General features: G+C 34.2%; 1 protein-coding gene across 3 annotated transcripts in view; it reads left to right on the top strand.

Annotated features, from left to right (window-relative positions):
- The window catches only part of LOC109062653 (active breakpoint cluster region-related protein), a 174,215-nt gene that overhangs the window by 68,044 nt on the left and 88,744 nt on the right, over nt 1-17,427 (top strand). For 2 of the 3 annotated variants that reach the window (XM_042724845.1, XM_042724846.1), the window contains exon 2: nt 7,718-7,884. In XM_042724845.1, the coding sequence (XP_042580779.1) occupies nt 7,718-7,884 (167 nt within the window). Of the gene's footprint in view, nt 1-7,717; nt 7,885-13,182; nt 13,555-17,427 lie in introns of those variants that run through there. The other variant, XM_042724847.1, reaches the window with a different exon arrangement.

Raw genomic sequence — 17,427 nt, 5'->3', positions numbered from 1 at the left:
ACAACACGAAAAAGAGAAAATCACTCACTGCTCTTGGCTGAGTAACTTTTTGCAGCTTTAAAAAGGATTATATTCTATATTTTATTCTATAATTTATATTTAATTTATACAGTGTAGACTATTCAGTGTTATTTTATATGTATAGATTACTTCATTCAGTTTGTATAATATCTTACCTGAATACTACTTTTAGACCTGCCTGAAAAATTAAAGCATTGTTTACCTAATCTGTATCTTCATTTTATAAGATTTATTTGTGCTGTTGCTATAGCTATTTGTATATTTGTTTCAATTTATTTCTTGTTTTTATTAATGTTTAAACTAGGGCTGCTTGATTATGACAAAAATCATAATCACGATTATTTTGGTCAATATTATAATCACGGTTATTTAACACTATTATTAGTGGGCCATATGACCAAAAGTTTATATGAAAGATTAATATATATAATATATATTTTCTGTAAATAAGGTTGCTATAACATCTACATTTTAGAGACCAGCGAAATGTCACAATTCTCAAAACCACAGAATACTAGAGTAACTAATATTAGTTCAAAATAAAAAAAAACAACATAAAAGGTCCTCAAAATTATTGAAAATAATTAAACTGCCAGTAATAAAAAATCAAAGGAATACAATAGTATAAAAAAGATACAATTAAAAAAAACTGTGCTTTAAGTTTTTTTTTTAATGTAAGTCTAAAGTATTCAGTTAACAGCCTACAAGATAAATTGAATAATCTAATGTAAAATAAAACAGCATTGTCTTCACTGTAAGAATTAAACATCCACTGTAAGAATTAAACATCTTATTAAAGCTACAAAATTCCTACAGTCAAGAGCAGTGAGTGATTTTGAATTTGTCTTTTGTTGTTTGATTAATATGAAGTACACAGTTGGCAGCATGAATATTAGCCTGCTGTCACTTTAAGAGCCACACGGATCCAATTTACTGTTACACAATCAAGCAAAGGGGGCGGAATGGGGCGCAAAAATCATTTTATCTCAATTACTGTACTTTTACTGATTTTTGATTAATTGCACAGCCCTAGTTTGAACGTTATGTTAGCTAGTAGTTTTTGCTGTGCTGTTCAGTGTGGACTAGAGAATTGTGAAATTTCCCTGGTTTCTAAAATTTTGGTTCTATTAAAATACAAGAATACATGGGTTAAAGACAACAAAAATTGTCTTTGTGGCAAATAATAACAACTGTCTCAAACAAATGTGTTCCTGTCTATTCTGTCTGTTGAACTATGAAGCACTTTTCATATACAGCTCAGCCTCTTGTTTACCTTGAATTGTATTTCCATATATTTGAATAAAACCTTTTTAAAGGTTCCTATTTGTTACACCCCCCCGGTGTGTGTGTATGCGTGTTGTTCCTCTGATAACATGAGGTCTGTGTGGTGCTGTCTGCTGTGAACCTAGTAAAGTTTAGGATAGCATTCACATGGCTTTCTTCTCTGATGCTGCATGCATCCTGCGATCCATCATTTCACCCCATAGTAAGACGGATTAAGTGTGTGTATATGTAATAGTGTGTGTGTGTGTGTGTGTGTGTGTACAGTTTTTTCTTAAAATGTCTAAATATTGGCAGTTGCAGCTATTTGATTATCTAATCAGATTATTTACTTTAAAAAGACTGAATATCCCATGTTGTTTAGCTTAAATGCTTAAACTGTTTGCCCCCACACTATGTGGGATCTTGGTTAATCTCTTTAAAACATCTCTTATACCATCAGATTTATATTGTATTTTTCTTCTCTGTGGCTCCGTAGCTAAAGAAACCAGTTGCTAAAATCCCATAATGCATTCAGCATATGTACGTGGAGCCACATGCAACTACAGTCTCTCTCCGCCAATGCGGATGTACAGTAACAATCGATTTTTCATCCCATGTATGCTGTCTAAATGCATTAAACTGGCATCAAGGCCAAACAGGGCAGTGTGTTGTGTGTTTGCTGCTTCATGAGGGTAATACGTTTTTGAAAAAAGGAAGTGTATATTAACTTTTACTGGTATGTTCTTGGTGTTTAGTTCTCTCTTAAACACATTTATACACTGTGTGATATGAGGCACACATGATTTGCATATGATGACTACATTTAGTACTGTACTGAACCAGTTTTGACAGTTTGGTTACCTACTTTGGCTACCTTGATAATTTTGACTACCTACTTTTGGTACAGTAGATAGTCAACCAGAAAAATACAAAATACAGATACAAATCAGACACATGTGAAACTTGTTTGCGAAATCACCACCATGTGACTCAATATTAATCTCTCACACATAACTATTTAATTTTGTTTTAAATGAAAAAAGCATTTTAATTCAAAAAGTCTGGCTGTGCTTAATGGGTACATTTTTGTTCCCAATAAGCTTATACTACACCTTTACTGTACAAACTGTATTTTCTATCGCTTTACAATAACCCTACAGCTAAACCTACGCCTTACAGAAAACTACTGCCAATTTTAGAATTTCATAAAACACTGTTTTGTGTTTTTTAAGCCTTTTGTTTTATGGGGACACAGGAAGTGTCCTCATAAACCATGTTTACCTTGTAGTACCCATGTCATTATACACACATGCTGTAGGCAAAACGGATATGAGAGCCTGTTGACCCACATTCAGCCCATTTTTCTGCTCAGCAGTTAAATGGCACAGTTATTTCCTGTGCTGTCTTATGACCAGCCTCTTTATCGAACACTATTAATCTCTCCTGATGTAAACATGCTCACATACATAGACCAGCTAGAAGATCAAACTAAATCTTTGTTTTGTAGCAGAAAGATGAAAAATGAGTTGAAATAAATAAAACAAACATTAATTTTACAGTGCCTTATTATATTTGCTTTGTTGCTTCTTTGAGTATTGAGTGACAGACAGTGTCACTTTGATGTGACACACAATGTATTTTCAAGGGGAAAGGAACATGCCATTGTAACCAAGTTGAGTTACAATTGGTCTGATCCTGTGTTGGTTATCAATAGTCGTCACGGTAACAACCATGGTGACAGACTGGCTGGCCCCACCCCTCAGGGTTGGGTTGTCAAGCAGTTCTTTTGTTTATGTGCTAGTCTCTGGCCATGTGGGAGTGTGTGTCTTGACACAAACACACTGCATTTTCCATTTTAATGAAGACGTAACTCCTGTGAATGCTGTTAAACTCATAAACACTTTAACAGGAGATTTTTGCTCCTCTTTGTGCTCTTAAAGTTCCATTTAAGTGGGAATATTTTGGGTTCTTTTCAATGTGATTTCTGTGAAATGCTATCATGTGTCACAAAAAGACTTAATTAAAAACTTCAAAATCCTGGTCAGAAAGTTTGGAGTAGTTTTAAAAGCGTTGCAGTCTAGACAGATACAATGGATAGGTGGATAGATCAAGGATGAACAGCATGTTTTATCACGTGGCTAAATTGTTTGACGTTTCTAGAATGATTTATCACATTGCTAACATGTTTCTGTCATACTTCTACTGTGATAGAGTGAGAAACGAGGTAATTAACAAAGAACAGCCTTTAATAATCCACAGGAGGAAACAAATACAAACTGAATGGACTGGGGCTTTTAAACAGGATAATTTGGAAGACACAGGTGCAAGGAATGACTAATTAAAGGGAACACTGCACATATGGGGAGGAAAAACACAACAAAATGAGTCTGCTGGGGTTACAGTTTCTAGCATGTTTCTAGAATATTTTAGCCTTTTGTTAGGTGTTGTTAGCATTAATAGAATAGGGTGACCAGACGTCCCCATTTTTCCGGGGACAGTCCCGTTTTTTGTTGTCCTGTCCCCGACTGGAGTTGTCCCCGGAAATGTCCCCGTTTTACTGCACGGTCAAAACAACCTGCAATTAATCTGGGTTGTTTAGTGTGATTTAGAAGGTTGGCTGTGATTTGATTGGGATTATTTTCACCAGCAGAGAACTGATTACTTGATCGTACGCCGCTACTGTAGCCATGAAAAGCTTGGACGAGAGCAGATCGCTATTATCATCAGTTATCAAAAGAGACCGCTTTATTTACATATTAAAACAAAGTAATACTGTTTGTGTGCAGTGTATGACAAGACATGTAGGTTGCAGGATTGTTTTGCACACAATAGGCCTATTAAACATTCCTGAAACTTTGCGTCACAACTCTGAAGTCTCGGATATGAATGATATAAAAAATAATAAACTAATCAATTCCACTTGCACAATTACATTTGCAGAAAGCACATACTTTGTAGTCAATATGAGCCTAAAATGCTAAATATTAACCCTGATTAGGGATAGAAAAGATCCATTTCCAGAAGCATATGTTTATAAACATAAAATTTAAAAGGTTGTAGGTATCTACACACAGTTGTGAAAATGTTAAATACAGTTAGAAAATAACATTTGTTGTTTTATTTATCATATGTTATAATATTTATTGTTTTATTTTAATGTGTTTTTGTAAAGCCATAATTTCGTTATAATACCAGCCTGTTTTGAGATGTTTGCTATTTGCAGCGGTGTAACATACTTTTAGTAATTTTACTGGATTACTGTACTTAAGTATTATTTTGGGGGTATTTGTACTTTATTCATGTAAAATGTAAACTGATTACTTGTACTTTTACTTGATTACATGTCTGAAGAAAAAAAAACTGTAGGCTACTTTTTACTTAAGAAGTACTCATTTTTTTGCATTTTTTTTATTTTATCGGATGCAAATATGGTAAACGAAACTCAAAAGTGCTTATGATGTGCAAGAACCTATGAGGTTTGTTTTCACGCATCAAGCACACATATTTCAGCTTCAGTTATAACTTTAAGCAGGTACATTTCTGGCATCAGAAGTTTGCTGTTGAATCTGAGCAAGCATTTTGAGGTGCTTCATTTTTTTTTTTTTTTTTTGTCCATTTTGATATATTTGTTAGCTGTAGTATATTGGCTGAATGCACAAAATGGCTGATTGCAAATACTATCAGTGACGAGAATTTAAGTAAAATTCATGTTTTGGTAGGGATGACAGCTTTTTTAAATTAAATGTTTCAAATTTCCAAAACGTGTTTAAATGAGCCTTGTATGTTAAATTAATTATAAATCATGTTTAGTGATGATGATTTTTACACACCAGGAAATAGTTACTATTTTTCAGTGTGATTTTTGGTGAATTGTATTTAATAAAAAAAAAAAAAACCTAGGGTAAGTTTGATCCTCAAACACCACTGTATCAATTATGATATTAATGTATGGAACCCACAACAATAAAGAAAAGAAAAGAAAAAATACAAAAACATACTGTCCCCGTTTTAAAAAATTCATAATTAATGACAAGTGAGATTTCAGTGATATTTTGACCACTGAACTTGGAAATGTCCCCGGTTTTCTTTTCAGAAATATGGTCACCTTATATAATAGAATGGACCTGGCATATTTTAATACATTGCTACTATGTTTCTAGCATGTTTTACCATGAAGCTAGCATGTTGCTAAGATGTTTCTAGAATATTTTAGCCTTTTGTTAGGTGTTGTTAGCATTATTAGAATGGACCTGGCATATTTACATACATTGCTAGCATGTTTTAGCATTAATCTAGTATGTTGCTAACATGTTTCTAGAATTTTTTTAGGTGTTGCTAGCATTTTTGGAATGGATTTAGTGTATATTAACCCTCAATCATCCTTCGGAACAAATTTGGGCAACATCATTTTATTTATTTTTATTTTTATTTTTTTTTTACATAGTTTCCTTAATCTGAGTGGTTCAGGCTACTGAACTTTTTATAAGTTTGCCACCTGAGCACACACAAAAAAAGAGGACTCGATTCAACAATGTTAAGTGGTTTAAAAAAAAAAAAAGTCCTTAATTTGACCTTTGTGCCCAAAAATGGGAAATGAATGGGGAATACCAAAATTCAAAGCATTTGTTCTTTCAACACAATGCAGATCAAACATACACAGAAATGAAGGTCTGAGCCTATACAACATTCTCAATTTGTCAAACACTTTCTCTCTCTCTCACACACACACACACCAAAAACAGCCATTGAGTAGCCTACTAAAGCCAAATAGTGGCATTGAAATGTTTGATATTTTTATACCATCATACAGTGTGTCATTTAGGTTTTGGCTGTCTGAACTTACTGCAGTTATATTTTTTACTGAAGTAAAAGAAATATTAAATATAACATAAAGAATAAGCACATTTGTCATAAAAAGCCATCCTTTGTTTCTTTCTTTTTTTTTTTTTTTTTTTTTTATTAAGATTTTATTTATGGGCTTTTTATGCCTTTTATTTGAAAGGACAGTGTAGAGTAGACAGGAAAGTGTTTTTTTGGTGAAGAGAGAGGGGAGCGGGATTGGCAAAGGACCACAAGCCGGGACTCAAACTCGGGTTGCCGTCAGCGCAGTTGCGCTGTATATGTCGGCGCACTAACCGCAAGGCTATTGGCGCCGACATCCTTTGTTTCTTTCTGTTTTTTTAAATAGTTTCTTTAATCTGAGCGGTTCAAGACTTGGCTACTATTCCCTTAGTATGCCACCTGAACACAAAAAAATAGAGGACTTGATTCAACAGTCAAGTGTTTAAAAAAAAAAAAAAACTCCTAAATTTCTCCCATAGGAAATAAATGGAAAATATTAAAATTCAAAACGTTATTTTTATATTTGTATATCATCATTAGCCAGAAGATGTCACCAAAGTCACCAAATTTCTAGGTTTTGGCTGTCTGAACTTACTAGAAGTTTTTGTTTTTTTTCTGAAGTAAAATAAATATTAAATATAACATTAAAAATAAGCATAGTTCACATAAAAATGTGATACTTTTAGAGGTAAATAAATAAATAAATAAACACCAAAAATCACAATAAATTGATAGATTTTATTGAAGATGGTGATATGACATTTATTTAAAAAAAAATTGGGATCACACCTGAGACGGATTAAGGGCTGTTATACGAAGGATGCTTGAGGGTTAATACATGCATATATTGCTAACATGTTTCTAGAATGTTTTAGCATACAGTCTTAAACAGGCATTGTTAGCATGTTTTATCTTGTAGTTAATATGTTGGTAGCATGTCTGCTAGTTGGTGGGCTTTGCTAGTGATAGATTTGTCTAACAATACACTAACAATAGAAAACTAGGGGGATTTAAATGCACCACTGTAAACAGTATGATAGTAGCATAGGCCTATTTCAGATATCATTTAAATGCATTTCCGTTTCAAGTTGGAATACAATTACTTGGTTCTGTTGTGAAGCTGGAGTTTTAGTCTAATTGTATAAATGGAAAAGTAATAAATGGTTGTACATTAGTTAGCTGTTCAAAGGTTTTGCTTCTCTGCTGGTTTCTGCTTTGGATCTTTAATATTGGCAGAGCTTTGATAAATTACTTTCTCGCCCACTGCACGGTCAGCCATTATAGCCGATGTAATACTGCATTACAGCATCTTAAAATGCCCACACATTTCCCACCATACCCTACAGATCCTGTCAGTCATACCCAGAGTCTCCGCCCTCTTCTCTACTTGCAGATCAGCTATGAAACACACCCTATGTTATGCACAGCAACTAATTGCACCATTTGTGGATTGGTTTTCTTCAGAAATGTAAACACTGTAGAGCTGTCAGCATCGCTAATGTTTGAGCGGCCAAACATGATGATACTAATCTGTGGTGTGAGCCAAAGTTCCTCTAACTCTATCTTACACTCCTCTGTTTTCTCCTTCCAGACTTTAACTACAACACTGATGGCTATGAGGGAGATACTGCAGAGGACAGGAAGTCTCAGGATGGCTCAGAGACCATGCCATTCATTGACGAGTCGCCCACCATGTCCCCTCACCTCTGCGCACAGGGACAGGATGGAGAGGCCGTCTCACCCACACCACCAGAAGGGGTATGACTGCATGTTTAAGTGTTTGTGTGTGTGCTTTGAATTAGAAGGAAAAGTCTTTAAACAGATAACATGCTGCAGGTAAACATCTCTTTGTCATCTTAAGGAGATTTTTTTATTTTTTATTTGTTATAACAGGTTTACTGGTGCGATTGTAAAAGTACTTAGTAATTAGTGAAATCTGTGTTATGTGTAAATCTGTCTGTCCGCTTGCCTGAAAGGTTTTGGGTCTGTAAGATTTTTGAAAATGTATTTGAAGACATTTTTCATATGCTCACCAAGGCTGTATTTATTTAGCCACAAAAATACAGTAAAATGGTAATATTGTAAAACATTATTAGTGGGGTTTTTTTTATGATGGCAAAGCTGAATATTCGGCATCATTATTCCACTCTTCAGTGTCACATGATCCTTCAGAAATCATTCTAATATGCTGATTTGCAGCTCAAGGAACAAACTTTTCTTATTATTAATGCTGAAAACAGTTGTGCTGCTTAATATTTTTGTGGAAACCAAGATTGTTTGATTAATGGAAAGTTTCAAAGAACAGCGTTTATTTGATATAGAAATCTAACATTATAAATGCCTTTATGGTCATTTTTGACATGCATTGGTTGCTGAATAAAATTATAAATTTTCTTAAAAATAAAAATGTTACCAACCCCAAACTTTTGAAAGGTATAGTGGAAATTCTGAATCATGTATTCATTGTTATTTTATTGAGTGGTCAGGACATTCTTCAAAATATCTTCTCATGGTTTCATGGAAGGAAGAAATCAATACTTGAAGGAGAGTAAATGATGACAGAAACACTTAAAGAGTGTTGAAGTGTCTGTAGTGTTATATACAAAGCATAGGAAGGTTATAAAAACACTATTTTTAAGATTAGCTTTATAGTGTGTGACAGACATGGTGTGTAAATGTTTGGGATCTGTTGTTGTATGCAGTATATTTTGTTAAAATTTGAATGGCTGTTACAGAGAACAAGTGACACACTTCACCTTTAATTTAAAAGCACCGATTGAGATTGCGGTGGGTCTGAGGGACTTCACTGTGTCTTTCCAGCAGCCGTTGTTGTAAATGTCAGCATCACTCTCTTCATTGCTTTCACTTTCACATGGGCGTGCTGTATTGACATGACAAATGACAGTGTGGTTGTTTTGCCAAATCACTTTCATAGCTTCAGGCAATGAAATAATTGCTTTGCTGAGTCCATTCTCACCTGGTGTGTCTTAGGATACCAAGAATAATGCAGTGCCCCAATGCCAAAACAATAAGAAGTCATGGAGCTTTCCTGTGTGAAAGCAACATGCATATAAAAAACAAATTACCGGTTAAATTATTTGGACTCTGAAGTTTGTATGTCACTGCATTAGATCAGGGTTTCTCAAACTGGGTTTCACGAGAGAGCTTTAGGGTTTTTGTGAGTTGATGAAAAGTTAATAAATTCTATCATAAGGTAAAATGTACATAAAATCATTTTAAAATAAAAACATGAAATATTTAATTTGTTTACCTGCATGTCATGTGATCATTACGCAATATTAAAAAAAACATGAATGTGTTTTAAATGACTGAAATATTCACTTAAAATCTCAGGGGGTAAATATTTAAGTCTCATGTTTGGCTGGCAAAAACGTTTAGATAACATCCATAATAAAATACCAAACCAACAGTCATTTATTTTACTGAATGAAAACACACGCAGGTCAAAAGGTTAAATATTCGAATAGATTTCAGTCAAACGGAAATGGAATAGTTATTTCTGTAAATTTAAGTGTCACGATGCATCACATCATCCTGTAATGATGAATGATTATGGCTGTTAATGTGCAGTTCAGAGATAAATTGACATTGAGGGTGTATGTGTTTGTCACATGTGTTTATGCCTATTATGAACATGCATGACTGTTTCCATTGTGTGACAGATAATTAGAGTTGAAGTGTTGAAATTGATAGTGATGTGTGTGTGGCCACAGGCTCAAGCTTTTAGAACAGCATCTCCATCTAGTGGTGGAGCAGATGAAGTGCTTTCTCACACCCTAGTAAAAACCCTTTGCCATAATTTATTTAAAATACATTTATTTCATTCTAAGTATACTTCAAATCCATTAACATATTTATTGACATATCACTTTACAGATGTAAAATTATAGTTGGAGTATTACTTGGATTATTTCTTTATTGCACGATGCACATTTCTTAATATTATGCCTTAATGTGTTTTAATATTAATACTGATGGTATGATTTCTGTATAATATCAGTCTTGAAATGCAAGATATTTTAAGTGTAGCTGAAGTATACTGGCAGTAGTTCCACTTTAGCACAATCAAGCACTACGTCCACACAATTAAAGTGCATTAAGCACAAAATTAGTTTCAATTTAGCAGACTTTAGGTAGGCCTATACCAATTTAGTATGCCAAAAATACAATTGAGAAGTGTCTTTTGAAATTTTCTTCTAAAATTAGTGTATATATATATATGTGTGTGTGTGTGTGTGTGTGTGTGTGTGTGTGTGTGTGTGTGTACAGTACAGACCAAAAGTTTGGAAACATTACTATTTTTTATGTTTTTGAAAGAAGTTTCTTCTGCTCATCAAGCCTGCATTTATTTGATCAAAAATACAGAAAAAACAGTAATATTGTGAAATATTATTACAACTTAAAATAATAGTTTTCTATTTGAATATAATTTAACAAAATAATTTATTCCAGTGATGCAAAGCTGAATTTTCAGCATCATTACTCCAGCCTTCAGTGTCACATTTAACAGCCAGTCTATCACATTATAATTTAGAAATCTCTTCTAATATTCTGATTTATTATGAGTGTTGGAAAACAGTTCTGCTGTCTAATATATTTGATGAATAAAAGGTTAAAAAGAACTGCATTTATTCAAAAAAAAAAAAAAATAGAATTCTAATATATATATTCTAATAATATATTTTCTTTACTATCACTTTTTTTATCAATTTAACACATCCTTGCTGAATAAAAGTATTGATTTTTTTTTAAAAAAAAAAAAAAAAAAAAAAATTACTGACCCCAAATTACTGACCAGTAGTGTATATTGTTATTACAAAATACTTATATTTTAAAAACATAGCTTCTTTTTTTTTTTTTTTTTTTTTTTTTTTACTTTTTATTCATCAAAGTATCCTAAAAAAAGTATCACATGTTCTGAAAAAATATTAAGCAGCAGAACTGTTTCCAACTTTGATAATGAATCATCATATTAGAATGATTTCTAAAGGATCATGTGATAATGATCCTAAAAATTCAGCTTTGCATCACAGAAATAAATGATAATTTAAAGTATAATAAATTAAAAAACCAATTATTTTAAGTTGTAATAATATTTCACAATATTACATTTTTTTTTTCTGTATTTTGATCAAATAAATGCAGGCTTGATGAGCAGAAGAAACTTCTTTCAAAAAACATTAAAAATAGTAATGTTTCCAAAAACTTTTGACCTGTACTGTATGTGTGTGTGGTGTTTGTGTGTATATATATATATATATATATATATATATATATATGTGTGTGTGTATATATATATGTATGTATGTGTGTGTATATGTATTGTGTGTGTGTTTGTATGTATGTGTAGGGAGTGGGGTTCAGTTCAACACCAGAGAAAACACCTTTTTTTATTATCAAGCTCTTCCATGTATTGCTCTGAGTCTGAAGTGATTGAACTGGCCAGTATCTTCTGGTACAGTATCTCTCACCCCTATAACCTTATATTTACTCTAGCATACCTGAGTGACTGTTTGTAACTACAGGATATAGAAAAAAAGCAGTCACCTGCCCCTATTTATACCCTCCTTTGAGCTTGGCTGCAGATAAAGTCAAGCGTGGAGAAGCACACAGGCAATTTGCTTGTGAGAAATGCGCTGTGTGTTTTCTCTGCCTCCTCTCTTGCTTTCATTAGAGCCTCTCAGAGGATCAGATCGTGTGGGCAGTGCTGTGAGGAGCTCTGAGAGTCCTATATAACTACTGCACAGAGACTATATATCACCTCCTCTGACATCAGTGCTGATCTTACAGAGCAGAGGCCTTTCCGCTCTTCACTCACACCACTACATCAAATGAATGAGAGATCAACTGGTGTGTCGTTCATTTATATCAGTTCCCAGTGGTGGTTAATGTTGTGTCAGCCGGTGTATTGAAATTCTGTGAGAAAAAGAGAAGCCTGGAACACTAAACTATTATGCCATCTTTTGACGTGTCGCTTGCTTCTAGTTCCTCTTTTGAGCACTAGATGAGCATCATCAGGGATTCCTCATTGACTTCTATTCAAGGATTACCATTAATATTTCACATGTGCTATGGAAATCCCACGATAATTTTATCACGAAGGTTAATAAAGAGCTTGACATCATGAGTGTGATGTGTGCTTGGGTGTGATAGTTCAGAAGTATGGGTGGAGTTCAAATTTTTGTCAACCAGATTTTAATCTCGTTCTTCACACAGTCACTTACAAAATGTGTGTGTGCGCACTGCAGGCACACCTATTAGAGGGTCACTTTATAAGTGTTTTAACTTTTATTAAATGAACAAATCTATAATACCAGCTTACCTTAAAACATAACATGAAGTGTCGATGACTGTAATGTGAATTGAGACTGTATTTCATTGATGTGTTGAGGGTTATTACCTGGAGTACAGGAGAGCATGCTATCTGTTTAAGGAGAACCTTGTCTGATCCAGGGAACCCCCTAAAAATGCCTGAATTGTCCTGGTACCACACTATAACATTCAACTTTAACAAACATTATTAACTGTCTCTGACATGTCCAGTATCATCTGTGAATTTCTTGTTGGAATTTTCAGTGTGAACACACTACTCACACTATTTATTCTACAAAATTGCATAGAATAGTGCATAAATTGTATGCAAATTTTGTTACCCGTCTAATTAATTTCAGCAAATTGGTGATTGTTGGTCACTAGGCCCAAATTCGGGGTGTTATGGTGCTCTGTTTTACTGTGCGCAGACAGCTTGAGAACCACTGTCTCAGTGATTAAACCTGCTATTAAACTCATTCAGATTTAAGTCACTTTTATAATACTTAGTTCCTCAACAGGAACAACCAAACAAAGAGAGCAAGAAACTAAGAAAGAGACCTGTTAAGGCCAGAGAGGAAAATGGTGGACAGTCTTTTAACCCAGGGCACCCGGAATTGACACACATCAGGAAGACAGAACCGCAGTCAGGGGGAGGGACGCCAGCAGCTCAAGCCTGTGTGTGTGTGAGTGAGTGCAGAGGCGGGCCATTTGAGGTTGAAGTGTGCGTGTGTGTGTGTGTGTGTTTGTGTATATGAGAGAGAGGAAGCAAGTGGCTGTTTCTGTGCTTGTGTGAGAGGGAGGACACGTTACCGTTTTAGAGAGAAAGAAAGAAAGAAAAAAAACCTCTGTGGACAGAAGAGGTAGATTTCCAGCAGAGGCACCAATGTGTCACGGGCGGCTTGTCAAAACTTGAAAGAAAGGAAAGCGGCGAGTGAAACGGAGGGAGAGGAGAGAGAGGGATCGGCCGTCAGCATGGAGGAGGATGAGGAGGAGGTGTTGGGTTTTCTGGACAAAGTTCTGGAGGATGAAGATGTGTTTGACAATGAGATGGACTTGGACTGTCCGTTCACACCAGTGGACTTCAGGACGTTCAAGGTGAGAGAGAGTCAGGCTGAGTAGCACTTCTCTCTTCCTCTGCTGGCTTGCTGACAGAAGTTTCAATGGCTAAAAATAGTGAGGTGGAAAGTATTAAAGCTTTTTGCGACGTGGCGTTAGTGTTTGTTTAGTTCCCTGAGTGTGTGTGATCTTTATCCTGCTCTACGAGACTGAAATCAAGGACAGAAACAGTGCTGTGATTTGGACTCTGTTTGATTTGGGATGTTTAGCATCTCTATAAGAGCATGAAGAAGTGTTGACTAAGACTCCAACAGCAATGACTTCACATTGTAGCTGTCAGTATAACAGTATTCTCTTAAAGGGACAGTTACCCTGAAATTAAAATTCTTTGTTATGTATTATTATTAGGAGTGTGACGAGATCTACCTTTTGATTTGCGTAAAACTATAGCGTCATGGGGAAGTTGTGGCCTAATGGTTATAGAGTTTGACTCCTAACCCTAATGTTGTGGGTTCAAGTCTCGGGCCGGCAATACCATGACTGAGGTGCCCTTGAGCAAGGCACCGAACCCCCAACTGCTCCCCAGGCGCCTCAGCATAAATGGCTGCCCACTGCTGTGGTGTGGCACAGTGTGTGTTCACGGTGTGTGTGTGTGTGTTCACTGCTGTATGTGTGCGCACTTTAGATGGGTTAAATGCAGAGCACGAATTCTGAGTACGGGTCACCATACTTGGCTGTATGTCAGGTCACTTTCACTTTTCACATATCACATACACAGAACTGTAAAGGTATTCATGGTAACCCGTCAAAATAAAAGTTTGGTTTGAAATAAAGACAATAGAATATACACAGCCTACTACTACTACTACTACTAGTACTACTACTAAAATGAAACAAACATTATTTTTAAGGAATAATCACACAACATTTCTTCCATGTTTTAATTTTAATAGTAAATCCCCTTTGTTTGCCAAAAAATAAAGTTTGCTTAATTTTCAATAATTAAATGATAAATGATGAAATTAATGTTTTATGCCTTCATTTGATAACCAAAAAAACGTAAATACACAACACAGAATTGCTGAGGGAAAAAAAATTCATAAGGCTACTTTAAGAAAAAATTTAATTAACAAATTAAGTTTTATGCATTCAAATAGTTAGACATGCTAAAAAATAATTTGGTAACAATAAAAAAATATAAATAATATGGTGAGGAAAAAAAAACATTGCAATGGGCTCTAAACATTTAATTTTTGTTAAACTTTTAATAAATTGATGTGAAAAGGTATATACTGTTAAAAAGGAGTTGAGAAAAATTTAATGGAATTTTTTTTATTATTAAAGTGGAAATCAGTTTACTAAATAATAAACTGACTGCTACTTTAAAGGGATATTATTTGTGTTGTTTATAATTTATGTTTATGTATACTATATAATTTTGTGCAATTACTTGCCTGTCAGTTGAGTTTGTGGCAAAATCTTTTACAGTATTTACATTTTGTTTATGCCTGCATAAAATTTATTAAAATAGATGTTTAATTTCATAAAGTACAATTTGATTTCAAAATGCACCTACATTTTTTTGCATTTTGTGTTTTTCAGTTGAATAAAAGACAATTTTTCCCTATATATTTCATCATTGAAGATTTCTTTTAAAAAAGTCTAAAAATCATGTCTCGTCTTGTTCTCGTGAACCAAGTCTTGTGTCTCGTCTTGTCTCATGGGATAAGTGTCTCGTCACACCCCTAATTATTATTTATTATCATTGTTTATTTATCATCATGACGTTCCAAACCTGTATGACTGACTGACTTCTTTGGAGGTAGAGTGGAGAAAAGCATGGCCGAACATGCTCCGTTTGCTCCAAAACATTCCCATTTGTTTTCCATGGAAATAAGAAAATCATAGACACTAGACATTATGATAAGATTTTCATTAGTTTGGCTAGGCTAATGCTTTACAACATTTTCTCCCACAGTGCATTGGGTGCACGGTCACAGATTTTTGTAACACCGTGCTTCTAAACAGGTTTAGTTTAGTTCAAGACTTTAGAGCTCAAGGACTGACCTGAACCATCAGAGTTTGAGATACTGTTGTCCATGTACACAAAAGATAGGAAAAAATGGTGCTGAAGAGGAAAAAGGACTGTTGAGCAGCACATGTTCTGTTTTCAGTTTAGACTTTGACAAGAAAATGTGACTGGTCAAAAGATCTAAAATAGCCCACCCCATGATATTTTATTATATCCATGGATCTATGGCAGTCTCTATACACAAACGTTTCAAATTTTGAGTTAAGGTTTTTTTTTTTTTTTTTTAAGTCTAAAAGCTAACAAATTGAACACAATTTATGTGTTAAAAATAGAATCAACAATACTATTGAAAATACAATTACAATTTATAAGAACTTTTTTATTTTAACACATTTTACAATGTAATTTATTCCAGTAAAGGCAAAGCTAAATTTTCTTAGCATCATTAGTCCAGTCTTCAGTGTCACATGATCTTTCAGAAATCATTCTAATGTGCTGATTTGGTGCTCAAGAAACATTTCTCATTAACCGTTAAAAACAGTTGTGCTGCTTAATATTTTTGTGGAAACCATGATAGGTTTTTTTTTCCTCAGCATGATGATTTGAAATGAGTTTAAATATAAATCTTTTGTAACATTATAAATGTCTTTACTGTTACCTTTAATGCATCCTTCTGCAATAAAAGTATTATTTCTAAAAAAAAAAATAGAAAAAAAGTTGAATAATGGTGTATAGGCTAAATCTATGGATATGGTTGGATAGGTCCCCTCTTGAGTATAATATCCACTTAGTAATAGCACACCTTTCCTCCACCCTAGATTTGAGGATTGTTGATGTCCATAGCTTTAGGGATTTTAAAAAGAAAGCACTACTGATGAATAGTGATTCACCGAAATGAAAAATCTTGGCTGAAACAGAAAGTAAAAAACGAAACTGCCACTTTTAGATGAGCCTTCTATTAGCCAATTTTTGGAGGGCCGAAATGTCAATGGTTCATTGATAATATGATCGCTAAATCCAAAGAACTTTTGATTTTAGATTGTTTAAGCCTGAAATGTATTTCTAGTTTCTGGATATCTCTGGATAACTCAATCCTGCATAAACTTAAAAATGTGAGCAGCACAGCTCAACATGTGAAGAGCAGGTGCAATACGATCATGCAACGATTGTGTCACAGTTCTGATCTGAAATAGCAGTTCTGCTGAAAATAAGGCTTGCAAATACTTTTACAACCAAAGTGACACTTCAAATTGTTTTCTGAACTAACCTCTCCAGACATTTATAATGGCTTCCGTAGAACAAATAAAAAACTATTTCAGGTACAGAAATGTGTTTTTTTTATATATATATACTGTATCTGGCAGTACATTGTCTGTTTAGTCAGTCTAGAAAACTTCTCAGTCTCAGTAACTTCCTCTTCTGTCCTGTTTGCCCTTTCTCTGTCTCTCACAAATGATAGTAATTTTTATAAATAATTTCCTTCCTGTGTCATTATTCCTTATCAATATCTTATCACTATAAGCACTGGGCGTCGAACAAGAAGTCACAGCTATTTATTAAATAAAAGCCTGTGACACTCAGAGTCTGCAACTCAAATAGCTCTCATTTGAAACTAATGACATCGAGGGGGGGGCAAAAAAACCTTTTACCTGAAAATAAAAATGATATCATCATTTTCTCACCCTCATGTGATATGACTTTCTTCTGCGGAACATAAAATAATTATCCTTTTTTTTTTTTTGTCCCTACAATGAAATTCATTGGTCACCACAACCATTTGGTAACCAACATTTCCTCGAAAATATCAATCTATATTTGGTTTTCCACAGAAGACAGAAAGTCATTCAGGTTTGAAATGACATCAGAGAAAATCAATGATT

This window comes from Cyprinus carpio, chromosome B5 (genome assembly GCF_018340385.1).
Source record: "Cyprinus carpio isolate SPL01 chromosome B5, ASM1834038v1, whole genome shotgun sequence".
NCBI classification, from domain to species: domain Eukaryota; kingdom Metazoa; phylum Chordata; class Actinopteri; order Cypriniformes; family Cyprinidae; genus Cyprinus; species Cyprinus carpio.
This window is presented reverse-complemented; position numbering and strand designations above follow the sequence as displayed.